This window comes from Vipera berus (genome assembly GCF_964194415.1).
Source record: "Vipera berus genome assembly, chromosome: 2".
NCBI classification, from domain to species: Eukaryota; Metazoa; Chordata; class Lepidosauria; order Squamata; family Viperidae; genus Vipera; species Vipera berus.
The window spans coordinates 288470918-288489738 of NC_138203.1; the positions used below are offsets into that span (position 1 = coordinate 288470918).

General features: G+C 47.5%; 2 protein-coding genes across 3 annotated transcripts in view; one reads left to right on the forward strand and one right to left on the reverse strand.

The window, feature by feature from the left end:
- Positions 1 to 13001, forward strand: part of LOC308664639 (zinc finger protein 213-like) — a 37893-nt gene extending 24892 nt beyond the window's left edge. The window contains exon 6 of the mRNA XM_081322064.1: positions 12885 to 13001. Coding sequence (XP_081178190.1) covers positions 12885 to 12889 — 5 coding nt within the window. The 3' untranslated portion in view covers positions 12890 to 13001. The remainder of the gene's footprint in view (positions 1 to 12884) is intronic.
- On the reverse strand, positions 150 to 16557 carry LOC308664645 (uncharacterized protein). 2 transcript variants are annotated; one of them, XM_081322076.1, is made up of 6 exons: positions 15616 to 16557; positions 12447 to 13053; positions 12072 to 12186; positions 11885 to 11949; positions 2275 to 2404; positions 150 to 1640 (listed from the first exon to the last, which is right to left on the reverse strand). In XM_081322076.1, the coding sequence occupies exons 1-6, from the start codon at positions 15663 to 15665 to the stop codon at positions 157 to 159; spliced, it is 2451 nt and encodes an 816-aa protein (XP_081178202.1). In that variant the 5' UTR covers positions 15666 to 16557; the 3' UTR covers positions 150 to 156. The 2 variants fall into 2 exon arrangements, with proteins under 2 accessions (XP_081178202.1, XP_081178203.1); XM_081322077.1 differs by lacking the exons at positions 150 to 1640; positions 2275 to 2404 and adding an exon at positions 3167 to 3302.
- Between the last annotated feature and the right edge of the window lie 2264 nt (positions 16558 to 18821).

Below are 18821 nucleotides of genomic sequence, written 5' to 3' on the forward strand. Positions count from 1 at the left end.
TCTCCTGTGTGGATTCTTTTGTGGCAAGTAAGCGGATTGCTGTGAGTAAATGTCTTTCCACATTCTTGACATTTGTATGGCCTCTCTCCTGTGTGGATCCTTTTATGGGAAGTGAGATGACTGCTACTAATAAAGGTCTTTCCACACTGCTCACATTTATATGGCCTCTCCCGTGTGGATCCTTTTGTGGCATGTAAGTTGACTGCTATGAGTAAAGGTCTTTCCGCACTCTCTACATTTATATGGCTTCTCCCCTGTGTGGATCCTTCTATGTTTTATAAGGGATGCATTTTCACCAAAGCTCTTTCCACACTCTGTACATTTATATGGCCTCTCTCCTGTGTGGATCCTTTTATGGGAAGTGAGATGACTGCTACTAATATAACTCTTTCCACACTTCTCACATTTATATGGCCTCTCCCCTGTGTGGATTCTTTTGTGGTAAGTAAGCAGATTGCTGTGAGTAAATGTCTTTCCACATTCTTGACATTTGTATGGCCTCTCTCCTGTGTGGATCCTTTTATGGGAAGTGAGATGACTGCTACTAATAAAGCTCTTTCCACACTGCTCACATTTATATGGCCTCTCCCCTGTGTGGATCCTTTTGTGGCATGTAAGTTGACTGCTATGAGTAAAGGTCTTTCCGCACTCTCTACATTTATATGGCTTCTCCCCTGTGTGGATCCTTTTATGTTTTATAAGGGATGCATTTTCACCAAAGCTCTTTCCACATTCCGTGCATTTATATGGTTTCTCCCCCGTGTGGATCCTTTTATGAACAGTAAGAGGTCCATTTTCGCAGAAACTCTTTCCACACTCTTGGCATTTATATGGCCTCTCTCCTGTGTGGATCCTTTTATGGGAAGTAAGGTGACTGCTGCTAGTAAATCCCTTCCCACACTGCTCACATTTATATGGCCTCTCTCCTGTGTGGATCCTTTTATGACAAGTAAGCTGATTGCTGTGAGTAAATGTCTTTCCACACTCTTTGCATATATACGGCCTCTCCCCTGTGTGGATCCTTTTATGTTTTATAAGCCATGCATTTTCACAGAAGCCTCTTCCACAGTCCATGCATTTATATGGCTTCTCCCCTGTGTGGATCATCTTATGCGAATTAAGATTACCCTTCTCAGTAAAGGTCTTTCCACACTCAGTGCACCTATATGGCTTCTTCCCTGTGTGGATCCATTTATGGGAAGTAACTTGGCTGCTTCTTCTGAAGCTCTTTCCACATTCCAAGCATTTGTAAGGCTTCTCTTCTGTCTGGATCATTTTATGAGATGTAAGGGATACATTTTCAGAAGTAACAGAGAAAGTTGAATTGTAATGTTTCCAACTGTCAGCGCATATATAATCTTCTTTTTGACTTGGGACTGGATAGTGTTTCTTTGCATCTAATTTGATTTGGAACAGTTTTACACAATTCCCAATATATTTTTTCTCTATTTCTTCTTGCTGGGCAAAAAAACCTTGCATTGGGGCATCAATGGAGGACAAACCTTCTTGTTTCCAATTGTTTGACTGGTTTCTCTCATGATTTTCAAGTTCCATTTGAACTGAAGATTTCTCTGTTCCATCTCCAGCATCGATCAATTGCAACAGTTTTCTGGAATATTTATTCTCCTGCCCATAATTACCTTCAGAGGAAAAGAGAAATGAAAATGATAACAAGGTTAGGGAAAAAGTTCAAATTGTAGGAACTTCCTTCAGGAATTTTTCAAATGCTAGTATGTTCGAGTTTTGCCTGCTTACACTGGTATGGTACAGAAAAGAGAATTTCTAAATTTATGAGCCATAAATCTTTGAAAATATCTAAAACATCCTTTGTGTGTGCAATTTGTCAATATTCAAATCTCACTATCAATTCTCAGTTAAGGAAGACTCAGGCGAAACATACAAGGAGGTATCAGAAGATGCAATGAAAGAAAAGTCATTAATCCAATTGCTGAAGAACTCACAGTTCTTCATTGCACAGATAGGAAAGTATCTGTTCTCAAAAAGCTGAAATTGCTGGAGCTGGGCATTTACTCATAACAAGGATTCATTTCTCATTAGTTGGTTAAAAAACAAATGGAAATATTCAGAGGAGAAATCGTACAGGATGCATCTAAGCAAAATGTCATTGACCTCTTTGCTTACTTGGAGCACAAGGCCAGAGCTTCTCTCTTCCAGGAGATGACACCTGGATGGGGATTTTTTTTTAAATAACAAACAGCTGATGGCATCTAAGTACAAATTGTCTTCCCGAACACTCTGATGGCAAATTCTTACCCAGAGAAGCCACATTCCTATGATTTTCCATCATGACTTCCGAATGCAACGCTTTTTGGTCACGATCCAAGTCAGACCACTCCACCTTGGAGAAATACACAGCCACTTCCTCAAAGGACACAGGACCTTCCTGAATAAGAAATGAAAGAAAATAGGATTGGGAGGATTTGGAAGACCTGTCTTATTGTTTAGAAATTCCCAAAACAAAAAGGGCAAAGGTTTTATCAACATTTCTTCCTCACATTTTTTAACTACCCGTAGACACAGTAGGTACTGTACTCTTTCAGTACCATCCAATGAAAGTAATCCCAGTTTCCTTCTATTATCCGGTCTAGGATTTTTCCGCCTCCCACCCTTGGCCTCGCCTCCTTCTCCTCAAGCCTCCTGCTTCCAACCATTTGCAGCCAGCTTTCCTCCTTTGCTGGCCCTCCCCCAGCCAACGGGTTCCTTGCCCCTCTGCCCCGGGCCATTCAACCCAGGCCATTCACTGAGACCCTCTTTGTCCCGGGCCTTTGGCTGCAGGGCACAAATAGCCGCCAGCCAATCAGATGGCAGGCAGCAGCCATGGTGCTCCAGCAGTAGTGTGCGATTGCCGACAGGCGATTGCAGGGGCTTTGGGGGGGGAGCACGGCTTCTGGCATTGAAGTGGGGGCATGGGGGAGTGTCGGGGAGTTAGCTGGTTATCCCCCAAAGATTCCCTAACTTTAAAAGAGCTCTTGGGTGGCAAGAGTTACCCAGCACAAGGGGCTCAGGAGAAAGAGGTGCCGGCCATGCTAACTCCCAACCAGGAAGGAGGGGCTCAGAGGTAGCTAAAAGCATGGGAGGGAAGGAGGGAGGGCAAAGAAAGGAAGTGAAACCTTGACAGGGAGCAGAGGGTAGGTCTTCATCATCTCCAGCCCAGCAGGGGGCTTCCTGCCACACCATTGCAGACAAAATGAAGAGAAGGGTGAGGGGTGACATGGTAGCAGTGTTCCAATATCTCAGGGGCTGCCACAAAGAAGAGGGAGTCAAGCTATTCTCCAAAGCACCTGAAAGCAGGACAAGAAGCAATGGATGGAAACTAATGAAGGAGGGAAGCAACCTGGAACTAAGGAGAAACTTCCTGACAGTGAGGACAATTAACCAGTGGAACAACCTGCCTCCTGAAGCTGTGAATGCTCCAACACTGGAAGTTTTTAAGAAGAGACTGAACGGCCATTTGTCTGAAATGGTATAGGGTTTCCTGCCTGAGCAGGGGGTTGGACTAGATGACCTCCAAGGTCCCTTCCAACTTTATTATTATTATTATTATTATTATTATTATTATTATTATTATTATTATTATTATTATTATTATTATTATTATTATTATTATTATTAAAAGGGGCCTCCAGAGAGAAGGAGGTGGAGGAGGAAGGTTTAAGCAAGTTCAGCAACCGGAATGGGGATTTCCCTGCCCACCCAATCAAACATGCTTCGTGGGTAACTTCCCAGCATGACAGAAGTGACCAAAACCTGCTGCAACCACCCAGCAGACAAGTGGTGGTGGTGGGAAGAACTGTAGGAAGTCAGCGCACACACCCCAGAGGATATATTTTGGGGAATATTAAAAAGGCAGAATATTATATTTCCCCAAAGGAATAATATTGCAAATCTTAAGACAGAAACCAGCCCCCAGTCTCTCCCCCAAGCAGAAACTCAGCAGGCCAACTCTGTAGAAATGCAGATTTGATAATCCTATTCAGAAAGACTCAGGCTACTTATTCATAAGCACAATGCCTTCAGCCTCCAGCTCCAGAGAAGCAGTACATGACCTTTAGGACATAATAGGATTAACCCACCACCATTAGAATATCAAAAGGCCATACTGACCCTCAGGTCAAAGTTCATGACACAGGAACAGCAACAACCTCAAACAGGACTGTCATAAATACGAGTCACCTGACCAAAATTCAGAGCCTTGGCAACCGACTCGTAGTTATGATGGTCGCTGTATCCTGGGGCACATGATTACATTTCAGGTGCTTGGCAACCGACTCGTATTTATGACGGTCACAGTGTCCCGGGGTCATCCAATAATAACAATTTTCATTTTTTTAAGTGCAAATTTTCTCAGTTTCTCTTTGCCAGAGAAGCGTGAATAGCACCCAAGAGAGGAGGAGGGGGGGGCGATAAAAACAAGGGGGAAAAAATGATTCTATCCGCATCCAGCTCTTGTGTGTGTGTGTGTGTGTGTGTGTGTGTGTGCAGTGGGTATTTTTATTTTTGCCTCGTTTTGCTCTTTTAAAAAGACTGCGCCCCCAACACCACCCCTCTGCAAAGCCAGAACCCTGGCACCCTCACGGTTTGACTGTCATGCCCCCCCCTGGCAGCTCCATAGCCCCCCCTCTTTCCCCTCCTTTGAAACAAACAATCCCTTCCCTCGAATCCTTTTGTTCCTCCCTTCTGAATTAAAATGAAAGAAAGCCAGGTTTTTTTTGTGTGGTCTTTACGTATTTAAACTGCTAGAAGGAAGTGGGAAAGAAAATCAGCGTGAGACACGCTTCTGTTTTAACCCTTTTTCCTTGTCCTTGTGAGAGGACAGCATTTTTGGGGGATGAAGCGGCTCCCTTTCACACACACACCCCACAATCCAGCAGCCGAACAAGACGTCTACCTGCCCGCCCAGCCCCGCCCTTCCCGTCCAAGATTTTTGTTGTCATGAGCATTTCTGTTCAGGATTGGCAGCAGGGGGTGGTGGTTGATTTTTATTTCCCCCCCCATCTGTCTGCTGGGTGGTTGCAGCAGGTTTTGGTCACTTCTGTTGTGCTGGGAGGTGTTCTGAACCAGCCCTCTTCTGGCCTTGTAGTAAGGCAAACCCCTATTCAGAAAGAAGAGACTGGAGAGCGTCCAAGGCTAAAAGGCATCTGCCAAGATTTAATTACGCAGTTAACAAAAACACTAGAGCTTGTCTTCTCAAGCGGAAAAGTTGCTTTCAGCAACCAGCCCCTCCCCAAACACTCCTTTTATAGAGAGCTCAGGGCGTGGTCTCCCTGTGCCTCCTCCCGAGGAGTCCCACAGCCTTTCTTTGTTTGTTCCTGCTCGACTGCCTCCTGCGTCGGGCGTCCTTGAACAGGGCCAGCTGTGGGTCATCTTCCTCCGCACTCTCGGGCTCACGCAGCTGAGAAGAGGTCCCCGGCTGAGGGCTCTGCAAAGCCTCCAAACCATCATCAGCCGGTTCGTTTCCCTCCCCCTCATCTGAGTCATCCGATACATCGGAGCCGGCTGTCAGACCCACAGGCTGGCCCTGAGTCACAACAGGAGGTTACCCACAAAGCACATTTGTTTTTTTGGGGAGGAAATCCCCACTCCAGTTACTGAGCTTGCTTAAACCCTCTTCCTCCACTTCCTCGTCCTCACTGAAGCCCACTGTGTCTGCAACGGTGGAGCAGAAAGCCCCCTGCCGGGGCGGGGATAATGGGGATCTGTCCTCTGCAGAATAGGAGCAAGGTTACTATGCTCCCTGTCAATCTGGTTTGATTTCTATTCTTGGCCCCCCTCCCTCCCTCTGCACCCCTCCTTCTTGGCAGTTAGCATTGCTGGCACCTCTTTTTCCTGAACCCCTCATGCTGGGTAACTGTTATTGTTGTTGTTATTATTATTATTATTATTATTATTATTATTATTATTATTATTATTATTATTATTATTAATTCGGTTTATATACCGCCCTACTCCCAAAGGACTCAGGGCGGTTTACAAGGCAAAATTTAAAAACAATACAATATAAAATTAAAATAAAATTAAATTAAGTCTAGCCCCAAAAAATTAAAATCACAATTTAAAAACATTAAAACCTCTCAGTCCAGACCAGATAGCTCAAAGAGCCAGGTTTTTAGGTCCCGGCGAAATGAACAAAGGTCGGGGGCAGTCCGGAGTTCCGTTGGCAGTTGATTCCATAGGGCAGGCGCACCCACAGAGAACGCCCTCCCCCTGGGGATCGCCCGTCGGCAATCCTTGACTGGCGGAGCCTGAGGAGGCCCTCCCTGTGGGAGCGCACAGGACGATGGGAAATTGACGCTGGCAGCAGGTGCTCCCTCAGATAATCCGGGCACATGCCATTTAGGGCTTTATAGGTCATCACCAGCACCTTGAATCTCACCTGGAGGGCAACTGGAAGCCAATGCAGCTCGCGGAGAAGAGGTGTTACATGGGAGTATCGGGAGACTCCCATCACAACCCGTGCGGCTGCATTCTGCACCAGCTGAAGCCTCCGAGTGGTCCTCAGGGGCAGCCCCATGTAGAGAGCATTGCAGTAGTCTAGCCGGGAGGTCACGAGCGCATGGGTGACTGTGTGTAGGGCATCTCGGTCCAAAAAGGGCCGTAACTGGCGCACCAGGCGAACCTGGACAAAAGCCCCCCTGATCTTCCAAACTGAGCCATGAATCCAGGAGGACGCCCAAGTTGCGGGCCCTATCAACAGGGGGTAACACCTCACCCCCCATAGTTAACGATGGAAAAGATTGGTTAGTCTGGGATGCCGGTATGCACAGCCACTCAGTCTTGGCAGGATTGAGATGAAGCCTGTTTCTCCCCATCCAAACCCGGACCGCTTCCAGGCAACGGGACATCACGTCGAGGGCATCACTGGGTTGGTTCGGGGTGGAAAGAAAAAGCTGGGTATCATCAGCATACTGATGATACCCCACCCCGAAACCACGAATGAGCTCACCCAGCGGCTTCATATAGATGTTGAACAAGAGGGGAGAGAGAACCGACCCCTGAGGAACTCCACAAACGCGAGGCCTCGGGGTGGACCTCTGCCCTCCCGTCAACACCGACTGCGAGCGGCCCAGGAGGTAGGAGAACCACTGTAAAACAGTGCCCCCCACTCCCAACCCCGAGACGCCGCAGTAGGATACCATGGTCGATGGTATCAAAAGCCTCTGAGAGGTCTAATAGGACTAGGACAGAGGAACAACCCCTGTCCCGAGCCCGGCAGAGATCATTCACCAGCGCGACCAATGCCGTCTCCGTGCTGTACCCGGGCCTGAAGCCCGATTGGTACGGGTCCAGATAATCAGTTTCCTCCAGGAACAGAGGGAGCTGAAGTGCCACCATGCTCTCAACCACCTTTGCAAGAAAGCGAAGGTTGGAGACCGGACGATAGTTGTTCAAAATAGCCGGGTCCAGGGCAGGCTTCTTGAGGAGGGGCCTCACCACCGCCTCCTTCAAGGTGGCAGGGAAGGTACCCTCCCTCAAAGAAGCAGTTATTACTGCCTGGAACCAGCCTCGTGTCTCCTCCTGGGCTGCATAAACCAGCCAGGAGGGGCACGGGTCCAATAAACATGTGGCGGAACTCAGTCTCCTCATGATCCTGTCCACCTCATCTGGGTCACAGGATCGAATTCACTCCAGGTAACATTCTCTAGACTGCTCGATTCCTCCCCGTCAGTCTCTGCCCAGTCAGAATCCAAACAAGCTCAAATCTGAGCGATTTTGTCCGTCAGTTGATAGCTAAACTCCTCGGCCAGCCCCTGCAAGGGCTCCTCCCTCACCTCCTGATTAAGGAGGGAGAGAGTCACCCTAAACAGGGCGGCCGGGCAATTATCTGCGGACGCGATGAGGGCAGCGAAGTAATTAGACTTCGCTGTCCTCATTGCCGCGAGATAAGACCTCGTAAAGGTTCTTAACCGCAATCGGTCAGACTCAGACCAGCTGGATCTCCAACAGCTCTCTAGACCTCATCTCCGATGCTTCATCTCCCGGAGCTCCACAGAAAACCATGGAGCCCACTGGGATCTGCGCCGGGTCAGGGGTCGCAAGGGTACAACACGGTCAAGCGGTGGCAGCCCTTTCCCAGGCATCCACCAAGGCGTCGGCCGGGCTGTGAGCAAGGGGGATAGGTATAGACCCAAGCACCGTCTGGAACCGTTCCGGATCCATTAGGCCCCTGGGGCAGAACCACCTGGTCGGTTCCACAGCCCAGCAGCGGGGGGTGGCATAGCGGAAGACCAACCGCAGGAGGTGATGATCAGACCATGACAGGGGGACAATAGTTGGCGAGCCCCCTCCCAGATCATCAAACCACTGCCCAGATAAGAAAACTAGGTCAAGAGTGTGTCCTCCCCCATGAGTCGGACCCTGAATTACTTGGGTCAGGTCCATGGCTGTCATGGAGGCCATGAACTCCCGGGCCAACTCAGACGACCCTCCCAGAGAAGGCAGGTTAAAGTCGCCCAGAACTATAAGTCTGGGAAACTCAACCGTCAACCCTGAGAGGGTGTCGAGAAGCTCGGGCAGGGCCGTTGCTACACAGCTGGGCGCCACGTATGTTAGCAACAAGCCCAACTGAGCCCCAGGGCCACACCTCAGGAGGAGGGATTCACTCCCGCCTATCTGTACAATATTGGTCTCCCGCGGACATAAGATCTCCCGTATAACTACCGCCACCCCACCACCCCTGCCCTGAGCCCGCGGCCGATGTAACACACAGAAACCTGGAGGGCAAAGCTCAGTCAGAGGGACACCTCCCTCTGAGCCCAACCAGGTTTCTGTAATGCATGCCAGATCCATGTGTTCCTCCTCGATCAAATCATGGACGAGGGAAGCCTTGTTCACAACGGATCTGGCATTAAAGTACACCAGCCTGAGCTCAGGGGCCTGATCCATCTCATCCCCGGATAAACGGGTACCAACCGGAGGGTCGGAGCACGCCACCGCTTGAAGACAGCGGGGGCGCGATCCCAGGTGTTGATATGGCCCTCCGTGTAACCAGCTGCTGCTGTTCCCAATCGTCGTGAGGATTTGAAACCCCACCCCAATGCCAGGGAAACCAGGAGACCCCAACCCCAACCCCATCTCACCAGGAACCATTTCAGGCCTGGACTGATGACCGGTTGGTGGGGTACACCCCAATTCCCTCCCAACCCTACCATTCCCCCCCTAACCCTTTAAAACAGCCAGCTAGAAAACATATTAGGGGCCTCTTAATCTCCACCAGAGGCCCCTATCTATGCCCAACCACCTCTCGTGGTCCCAACAATTGGGCCCGTCCTTAAGGGGATTGGAGGAAAAGGCAGCAGGTCATAACCAGGAGGGAGGTGCCCTCCTGACGGCATACAGGTCAGCACTGGAGTAGCGCAAACGAGCCATATAATAATAAAAAATATCCACATAGGGCAGTTGTTAACAAATGGGTAGTCAGATGGTATTAAAATAATATCAAGATGACATTGATATTGAGTCCGGAAAGTACCTCAGGTCCTCCAATCCGGCTCCGCTCTCACCTGAGCCAGAACCAGGCAAAGAAAGCCCAACCACCCTCTCACTACAGCTGGGCATCCAACCTGCAGTGGACAGAGTACGGGCTACTGGGATAAACCTACCCCAACTGGTCTCTCACACCAGTGGGGTGGTTGATGACCAATCCAGAACCGCCCTCTAACCGCGGTCAGGTCCCAGGTCCATTCCAGACTATCAGTCGGGAAGTCACAGGAGCAGGGGCATAAACCATATCCAAATAATCAGCATAAAATTAAAGTTGAGCAGATGAGCAGAAAGGACCCGGGTCAAAACACCACAGCTATAGTTCCGAGACCACATCCACAGCCGAACTCCAGGACGCTGTTGTCACCTCGCTGCTTCTGCTGTGGAAAGGGGAGGCCACCGTGCCAAAAAAACACAAAACAAACAAACAAACACACAAGCCAGCTGATTTAAGGCACTGGACCGGGCCGCGGCCGATCTTCGGGCCACCAGGCCGCTGCTGCCATTCCAGGGGGGGTGTGGAGGCCTCCGCGCCGCAAAAAGCGGCACCCACCAGCTGTTCCCTAATCCGACCCCCCGTTAGGCTGCCGAGCCTCAGTTGGGCTTCCCAGACTGCCCCATTTTTAAAAGCCCGTTACGGAACTCACAGAGCTCAACAGACGACTGCCGCCATCTTGGGCAAAAAAAACAAAACACTGTTGCCACCCAAGAGCTCTTTTAAAGTTAGGGAATCTTTGGGGGGATGACCAACTAGCACCCCAACACGCCCCCCCATTCCCCCACTTCAATGCCAGAAGCCACACACCCCCAAAACCCCTGCAATCACCTATCAGCAATCGCACGCTGCTCCCGCAGCACCATAGCTGCTGCCTGCCATCTGATTGGCTGGGGGCTATTTGTCCTGTGCATCCAAAGGCAGGGACAAAGGGAGCCTTGGTGAATGGGCCAGGCTGAATGGCACGGGGCAGAGGGCAAGGAGAATGGCTGGGTGAGAGCCAGCAAAGGAGGAAGGCTGGCTGCAAATGGGTGGAGGAAAGAGGCCTGAGGAGAAGGAGGCGAGGCCAAGGGAGGGAGGCGAAAGATCCCTGACCCCATAACAGAAGGAAACTCTGACTGGATGTTGGGGAATGGAAGAATTTCTACGAGGAGTATAAATCCTTCTGAAGACGTTTCACTTCTCATTCAAGAAGCTTCTTCAGCTCTGACTGGATGGTGGGGAATGGAAGAATTTCTACGAGGAGTATAAATCCTTCCATTCCCCACCATCCAGTCAGAGCTGAAGAAGCTTCTTGAATGAGAAGCGAAACGTCTTCAGAGGAAAACAAGAAAATCCAGTCACCTCATGAAAAAATATCTAAAAAAACAACTAAGATCTGGATGACTAAGAAACTGCTGGTAGTCTGAGTGGTTGGCTGACCAGGAGAGAAGAAAGAGGATAAAATGTTCTGGGTTTCTCAGCTTTTGGAAAGCTACATAGTTTGGCCTCCAAATCCAGGCAGAATTCAGAAAATTAGAAATTACTTTACAAACCACAAGGGCTTGGATTATGTGCTTTTCCAGGACAATTTTTTACTTAGAGACTTTTCTATCTGGCTACCTTCATTAAATTTAATAGTCTGCCTTATCTTTTAATCCGATAAGCTTATTTTTTCTTATTACTGGTTGTTAACAAGGCTTTTTAAAAATGATGATGTACACAGAATTTTATTCTTCCATTTTTCCCTCTTGTTTGGACTGGGTTATTATCGTGTTCCTGAGCAATATACCAGATGTAGTCAAGATTCTTATTAGGAAATAGTTTTTGAAGACCAGTACTTAACTCTCCTTGTGCTAATTACTCTGTCTAAAGGTAAAGGTAAAGGTTCCCCCGCACATGCATGCTAGTCGTTTCCGACTCTAGGGGCCGGTGCTCATCTCCGTTACAAAGCCGAAGAGCCAGCGCTTGTCCAAGGACGTCTCCGTGGTCATGTGGCCGGCATGACTAGACGCTAAAGGCGCACAGAACGCTGTTACCTTCCCTCCGTAGTGGTCCCTATTTTTCTACTTGCATTTTTACATGCTTTCGAACTGCTAGGTTGGCAGAAGCTGGGACGAGTAACAGGCGCTCACTCTGTTACGCAGCACTCGGGATTCGACCCGCCAAACTGCCAATCTTCTGATCGACAAGCTCAGTGTCCTAACCCACTGAGCCACCGCGTCCCTAATTACTCTGTCTAGTTTACAAGAAAAAATCCTTCAAAAGAGGCTTTCTTTTCATAATTCTTTGATTTAGAATGGGACAACACTGCTCAAACATAAGAAAATACGCTGGCACATCAACTTGATTCCTGAGCAAAAGGAAGCTTACAAGTCTAATGAATTAAATCTCCCCCCCCCCACTTACTTGATTTGGAATTTCAACCACTGTTTCAGCTCCGTCAAAAGGAGGAGATTTCATTTGACTCATCCCTGTGAGGGGTCAAGAATTTTAAAACACAGTATTAAAGCAATAGAAAGGTGTAATCTATAGAATAATGGTCATAGATAAAACACCTGGGACCCTTCTGGATAATGGAAGGACCCTTGATCACCTCCTGAGTAGTCCTGACTTGGATGTTTTTCAGAGATCCTCCAGGAAAACAGTTCTTGAGAGGCACTTGATGTATTACTTCTTCCCTCAGGATATCTGATTTCCCCACTGAAGGACTTGAAATAGGAGGATAAAGAAAAGAATTAAGAGACAACACACAACATTAAGTGGATTCTTGTTCTCTGAACACAACCTCAAAGACCCCAATATCCATCAGTGAGGTTGAGTGAGAAACCAATGGAACAGTATCCTACAACAATTAGTGGGACATCTTCACATATGTATGCAGAGAATTCTGGTAGAAAGGGGTGAAGTATTCAAATGCATTCTTTATTCCCTAAAACCATCCTGGAGTCCAGAGACAAAGGTCTCTCACCTGCAACTCAACCTGCTTCTTCTGCTCCTCCGCCTGGCTCAGGAGGAAGCCTTCCGCCACGGCCACCGCCTGGGAGCTGGTCTCTGCTCCACACTCCCGCACCCAGTTCTCCATCTCTGGGGGCAGGATAGCCAGGAGCTGCTCCAGAACAACCAGGTCTAGCATCTGGGCTTTGGTGTGCTTTTCTGGTCTCAGCCATCGCCTGCAAAAGTCGTGGAGTCGGTTGCAAAGTCCTCGGGGACCCTCAGCCTCCTGGTATTGGAAGCTCCTGAGGTTCCATGACTGAATCTCTGAATGGGTGATGGTTTTCTCCTCTAGGATCTTCTGGCCAGCTCTTGCCCAGATCTCCCCATAGCAGCCAGGCTGAATAGCAGAAGGACCTTTTCCAGTTCCCTCACTTGATAAAAATTGTGTCTCCATTCTGTCTTTTTCCTCTAGCGTAACTCCAAATGGGTCCCAAGAATCTTGTGGCTCTCCAAATGCCTTTTCATTCATAGAACCGATCCTGTTGCTGCAGGACAAACCACACAGCACATTCTTCAGCCTTCTTTCCCCAAGACAAAATTTTGGCTCATGAAGGTGTACAAATGGCTTCCAGTTTGTGTATCTGAGAAGGCAAAAAGAAAATAAGTTAAGAGAGTGGCGAATTTAACCATCAAACATGACTCATCGCCATGGAAGGAAGTACTTTACTGAAATAGAACTTAAGTGGCTTTGAAAAAATGAGTCCTGTATTGTGTGCGTGTGTGTGTGTGAGAGAGAGAGAGGGAGGGAGGGAGGGAGGGAGGGAGGGAGAGAGATAGAGAGAGATGCAAAATATGGGGATAATTTCCATCATGGACTTGGAAAACCCACCAAATACATTCTCTGTTTCTTCTTCTTCACAAAGAAGGGCTTTCTTTTTTTAACTGGTATAGGGATTCCTGCCTTAGCAGAACTAGAACAGGGCTTTTCAACCAGTCGTACGGGTATCACCTGTGGTACATTGGCACCTGGCAGGTGGTACGCGTCCATCCTAGAAAAGTGATAGCAGGGGAGGGGGATGAGCTGAACCGGTGGTAGCACTGCACAAGCCTGAGCGAGAGATGGCTGGAGCTGCAGGGCTGCCAGGGCTCAGCGGAAGTGCCAGGATCAGCGCCAGGCTCCAGCTGGAGCTCCGTGCTGATCCTGGCGCTTCTGCTGAGCCCAGAAGAAGTGCCGATCAGCTGAAATGTTGCAGCATCTCCAGGGTCTTGTGATTTACATTCAGATGCTTGGCAACTGATTCATATTTATGACAGTCACAGTCTCCCAGGGTCATGTGAAGTGACCAAAACCTGCTGCAGCCAACACCAGAGGGGGGGAAAATAAAAACTAAATACCCCCCCACCCCACCCCTGCTGCCAAGTCTCAACAGAAATGCTCACAACAATGAAAACCTCAGACAGGAGGAAGAGTGCCGCCAGGCAGGCAGGCAGGTGTCTTGCTCGGCTGTGGCTTGGGGGGCACTTTTTTTTCCAGTGCCATTGTAACTTTGAACAGTCACTAATCGAACTGTTGTACTTCATCACTTTTCCCCCCTCTTTTTTTTTGGTCAAGTTTTTGACACCTGGCTAGGCGACTGGTGGTACTCGGATGTTCCCATACCCTAAAAGTGGTACAATGGGTGAAAAGGTTGAAAAGCCCTGAACTAGAAGACCTCCTAGGTCCCTTCCAACTTATTCTATTCTATTCTCTATTCTATTATTATTCTATTCTATTCTGTATTCTATTCACTCTATATTCTACACTCCTCTCCTCTCCTTTGACCTCCAACCAGGTATCACACTGTGGGATTCATTGTCTAACCCAGGGGTAGGCAACCTCGGCTCTTTTATGACTCATGGACTTCAACTCCCAGAATTCCTCAGTCAGCATAGCTGACTCAGGAATTCTGGGAGTTGAAGTCCATGAGTCATAAAAGAGCCGAGGTTGCCTACCCCTGGTCTAACCCAACTTGTCAAACCCAAAAGAGGTGAACAAACCATGCAAGTTCAGTTCACCTCCAAGGACAAGCCAGGTAATTGACCCTGCCTTTCCCTTCTTCTGGCTGGCCTTTGGAGAGCCGAGTCTCCTTCTGACAAGCAGGCAGGTTCACACAACCTGCCCGGAGCTCCAACCCCTTCAGCCGAGCGCAGGGCCGAGACTCCCCCGGAGCAGGGCCGGGAAGGAGGCAGCTGGAGGGGCCGCCCCGCTTCTCTCCCCCTCCGGAACCTGGAAGAGGGCCGGCACGGATCTCCCCCTCCCCTCTTTGCACAGGAAGAGCCCCAAATATACCCAAGACACGTGTGGCTCTCTCCCTCACTCCCACCCCCGGCGAGGATCTTCCGCCTCCTCTTCGCCTCCTGCGGAGCTCGAAGGGTTAAAAGGCGAACGAGCGCGGCGTCCTAGAGCGGCAAGCGTTTGTGACGTCACATCTCATCTGGCAAGCCAGCTGTGAGCTTCGCCCTCCCGTGGACCAATGGGGAAGCGCCTGGCGTTACCTTCTCTTGGCAGAGCGCCCCCTGGAGGATTCTGCGCAGAGTGCGAGGATTCCCCGAAAGGGCGGGAAAGAGTGAGGGGAAGGGAAAGGGGAAGAACGGGGATGACGGGTTATAAGAGTAGGAGGAAAGGCCCCTTTCCATGGCTCCCTGTCCGAGAAAGGCTTCGACGTCTCCAGAGGTGGCAGCTTCTCCATCTTCCTCTCCTTCCTATCCAGGAACCGTCTGTGAAGATAGAGAAAAATCTCTCTGGAAAATCTGAACTCGCTTCCCTCAAGAACAGCCACCCTGAAGGCTCTGCAGAGATTGGAGGAAGCCTTGAAAGGAGCCAAATCCTGTCAAAAACAGCCAGGTGGTCAGACCAGCTGGGAAAGACAATTTGTGTCTTGTGGTTGTTACGAATTCTGGCCTGACCTGGAGGAAGATGGGACACAGACAGGGAAGCCACAATCTGGAAAATGGAGATTTCTGTCAGTTTTTATTTTTTTAATTCAATATACACTGTTGCCCTTCTCAATTTCTTGGCTCTGGGTGCCTAAGAATAAACAGAAACACTTGAGTGGCAGCTTGCAACAAAGGGAATAATGCTGAAGAAAAAGAAATATTAAAAAAATAATCCAATTACAAAATAGAGAAAAAGCTGAAACTCAAGGATGTTGTAGAAATTTTACCTCACAACTAGGTGCCCTGGTGCAGAAATGAAGAGAGGGAAAAACGACATCTCATCTGTGACTGGAGAAAAAGTAGAATTGCAAAATGAAAGAAGGAAAATAGTGAAAAGAGAATATAAGACCCAAATACCATGAGGAATAAATGTTTTAATGGGGAATTTATTTCAGGAATGAATTCTGACTAGGAAGCTTAAGATCTTTGGGAAATTTAAGGCAATGGGAATATCTTTAAATAATAAATGGAGGAGAAAAAAAGTGTACAGATTTTGTTTTAGCCAAAACTCCACAGGTCTGAAGAGATTCCTATGCATTTGGAAATGACAATGCAAGAAAAAGAAATTTAGCTCTAACTAGCAAACCAAAGAATTGAACTAGTAGAGAGAAAGTGTTTAAAAAGCTACTTAAGAGAAATGTTTTCTTCAGCTCATTTCTTTACCTGTTTAGGTTTCTTTTACAGGTAGTCCTCAACTTACAACCATTTGTTTAGTGACCAAAGTTACAGCAGTATTATAAAATGTGACTTATGATGTTTTTCACATATACGACTCTTGCAGTCTCAGTCACATGATCAAAATTTGAATGCTTAGCAACTGGCTCATATTTATGATAGTTGCAGTGTCCCATGGTCAGGTGAACATCTTTCGTAACCTTGTGATAAGCAAAGTCAAAGGGGAAGCCAAATTTATGTAACTTACTAACATAACAACTGAAAAGGTTCACTTAACAACTGTAGTAAAGGTTGCAAAGTGAGGCAGAATTCACTTCTTGCTTAGCAATGGAAATTTGGGGCTCAATTGTGGTCATAAGTTGAAGGCTACCTGTAATTGCTAATTCTGTAGGTCTGTGCAGAAGGGGAGCCAGAATTACTGCCTGTGCTTAGGAAAAGCCTGTGCAACCAGGCAACACTGCTTTTGCCTCCACTTTCCCAAGCACCACACAGCCTCTGCTTTTCCCCAAAGGGCTGTGCAATTTTCCAACCCCAGAAAATGGAGAGATGGGATCTAGCACTGAGGCATTCATCCTCCCACTAACAGCTTGCTTCCAAGCATCCACACTGGATGTTCCAGCTGTCTGGCCAATTACGGTAAGCCACAGCTGACAAGGTCCAGAGGCAGCTTCGCCCACCCTACTCCTTAGCCTAGACAAGCAAGTACCAAGAAACTGGGTGGCTGGGTGTATAGAAAATTGATCAGAAAACAGCAAGCAGAAGGGAACCTCCAAATGGAAATTAGCAACTATTTCAAGCAGTTAAGAGGGATATCAGTCAACTGCCAGTATTGCAAGCTGCTATGAGCAGTATATCCTGATGGATTCTTGCCTGGAGCTGGACCACAATCAGGAAAGCAACTAACTCAGAGCCATTGAGTGTTGCTGGAGAAGGTGTGTGCACTGTGCTCATTTTCATGTCAATAGTTTTTAATACAACAAAGGGAAAAAGTATTTTATACATCTAGTGAGTAATCATACCATTGATATTTAATTTTATTTAAACCTAATTTAGACTTTTTCCTTTTTCCCCTCAAAGGGGGTGGAAAATCTAGGAAACTACAAATCAGCCTGACAATATTTGGGAAGATCCTGAGAAAGACAAGCAACAGATCTGCAAACACCTAGAAGCAAGCAAAGATATAGCCAGAAGCCAACAAAACCCATGTTTTCCTAGACCATGGTCTGCATTGATTACATGAAGGGCTACTGGCAAGAGATGGATTGCACCTCACAAGAACTGGAAAGAATATATTCAGAAAACAACTGGCTCATCTTTGACAAAGTGACTAAGTTAGTAGACCAGCGAAATGCTGTGGACATAGTATACTTACACATCAGCAAGTTATTTGAGAAAGTAGACCACAACTTGGGATGAATTTGTGATGAACTTGGGATGAATTTGTAACAGGCTGACAAACCGTACTCAATGAGTACTCCTTAATGGTACTATATCTACATGGACAAAAGTAAGCAGTGGGGTCCCACAAGATTTCGTTTTAAGCCCAGTACTCTTCAATATATTCTAAATATGAGCCAGCAGAGTGCGGCAGCAGCCAAAAAAACTAATACAATCCTTGATTGTATAGAGAGAGGCATAGAATCAAAATTACATCAAGTATTAATTCTGCTTTATAAATCCTTAGTAAGACCACATCTGGAATACTGCATCCAGTTTTGGTCGCCACATTACAAGAAAGATGTTGAGATTTTGGAAAAAGTGCAGAGATGAGCAACTAAGATGGTTAAAGGCCTGGAGACTAAAAATGGGAAGAATGGCTGCAGGAATTGGGTATGGCTAGTAGTCTAAAGAAAAGGACTAGGAGTGACGTGATAGCAGTATTCCAATATTTGAGAGGCTGCTACAAAGAGGAGGGGGTCAACTCAGTGGTGCGATTCAACTGGTTCACACCACTTTGGCAGAACCAGTAGCTAATTTTTTGTTGCCCAGGCCCAGAATGGACTTCCAGTAGTAGCATCCACACAGAGAACTGATTGTTCACATATTTGAATCCCACCACTGAATCAACTTATTTGCCAAAGCACCAGAAGTCAAGACAAACACTAGATGGAAACTAATCAAGGAGAGAAGCAACCTGAAATGAAGGAGAAATTTCCTAGCAGAACAGTTAACCCAGGGGTGTAAAACTGCTGGCCCACAGGCCAGATGCATCATAGTGAAATTGTGCCCACTCCATTTCCGGCAATGGCAAAAAAGTCGCAATATGTCGCGACACATCACTTGACATTGTGAGTTTAACTGGTGGAATGGCTTGCCTTCAGAAGTTGTGGATGCTTTATCACTGGAGGTTTTTAAGAAGAGACTAGACAGTCATTTGTCTGAAATGATATAGGAGGTAGGACCAAAGACCTCTCGGGTACCTTCCAATCCTATTCTTTGCTTTCCCCATCCTGTTCTGCTCATTCCATTCCATTTCTTAGCCCTTGTCACAACATAAAAAGACAAAATAAGGCCCCAATGCTTGAAGCAAGTTTTTTACACATGCATTTGGAGGGTCTTCTCATCATTCTGACTCCTTTTATGAGGGAGGAATTCTTCATCCTGAAGCTCAGACTCTATGGTGATATGTATATGATGATTCTCACATAATGAGACCTTTGACAAAAAAGTTTCAAAGCTTCTGCTTAATTGATACTACTTGAGTATCACCCCAGAGACAGTTCCCGTTCTGATTGCTGTCTGCTTATCTGAAGAGATT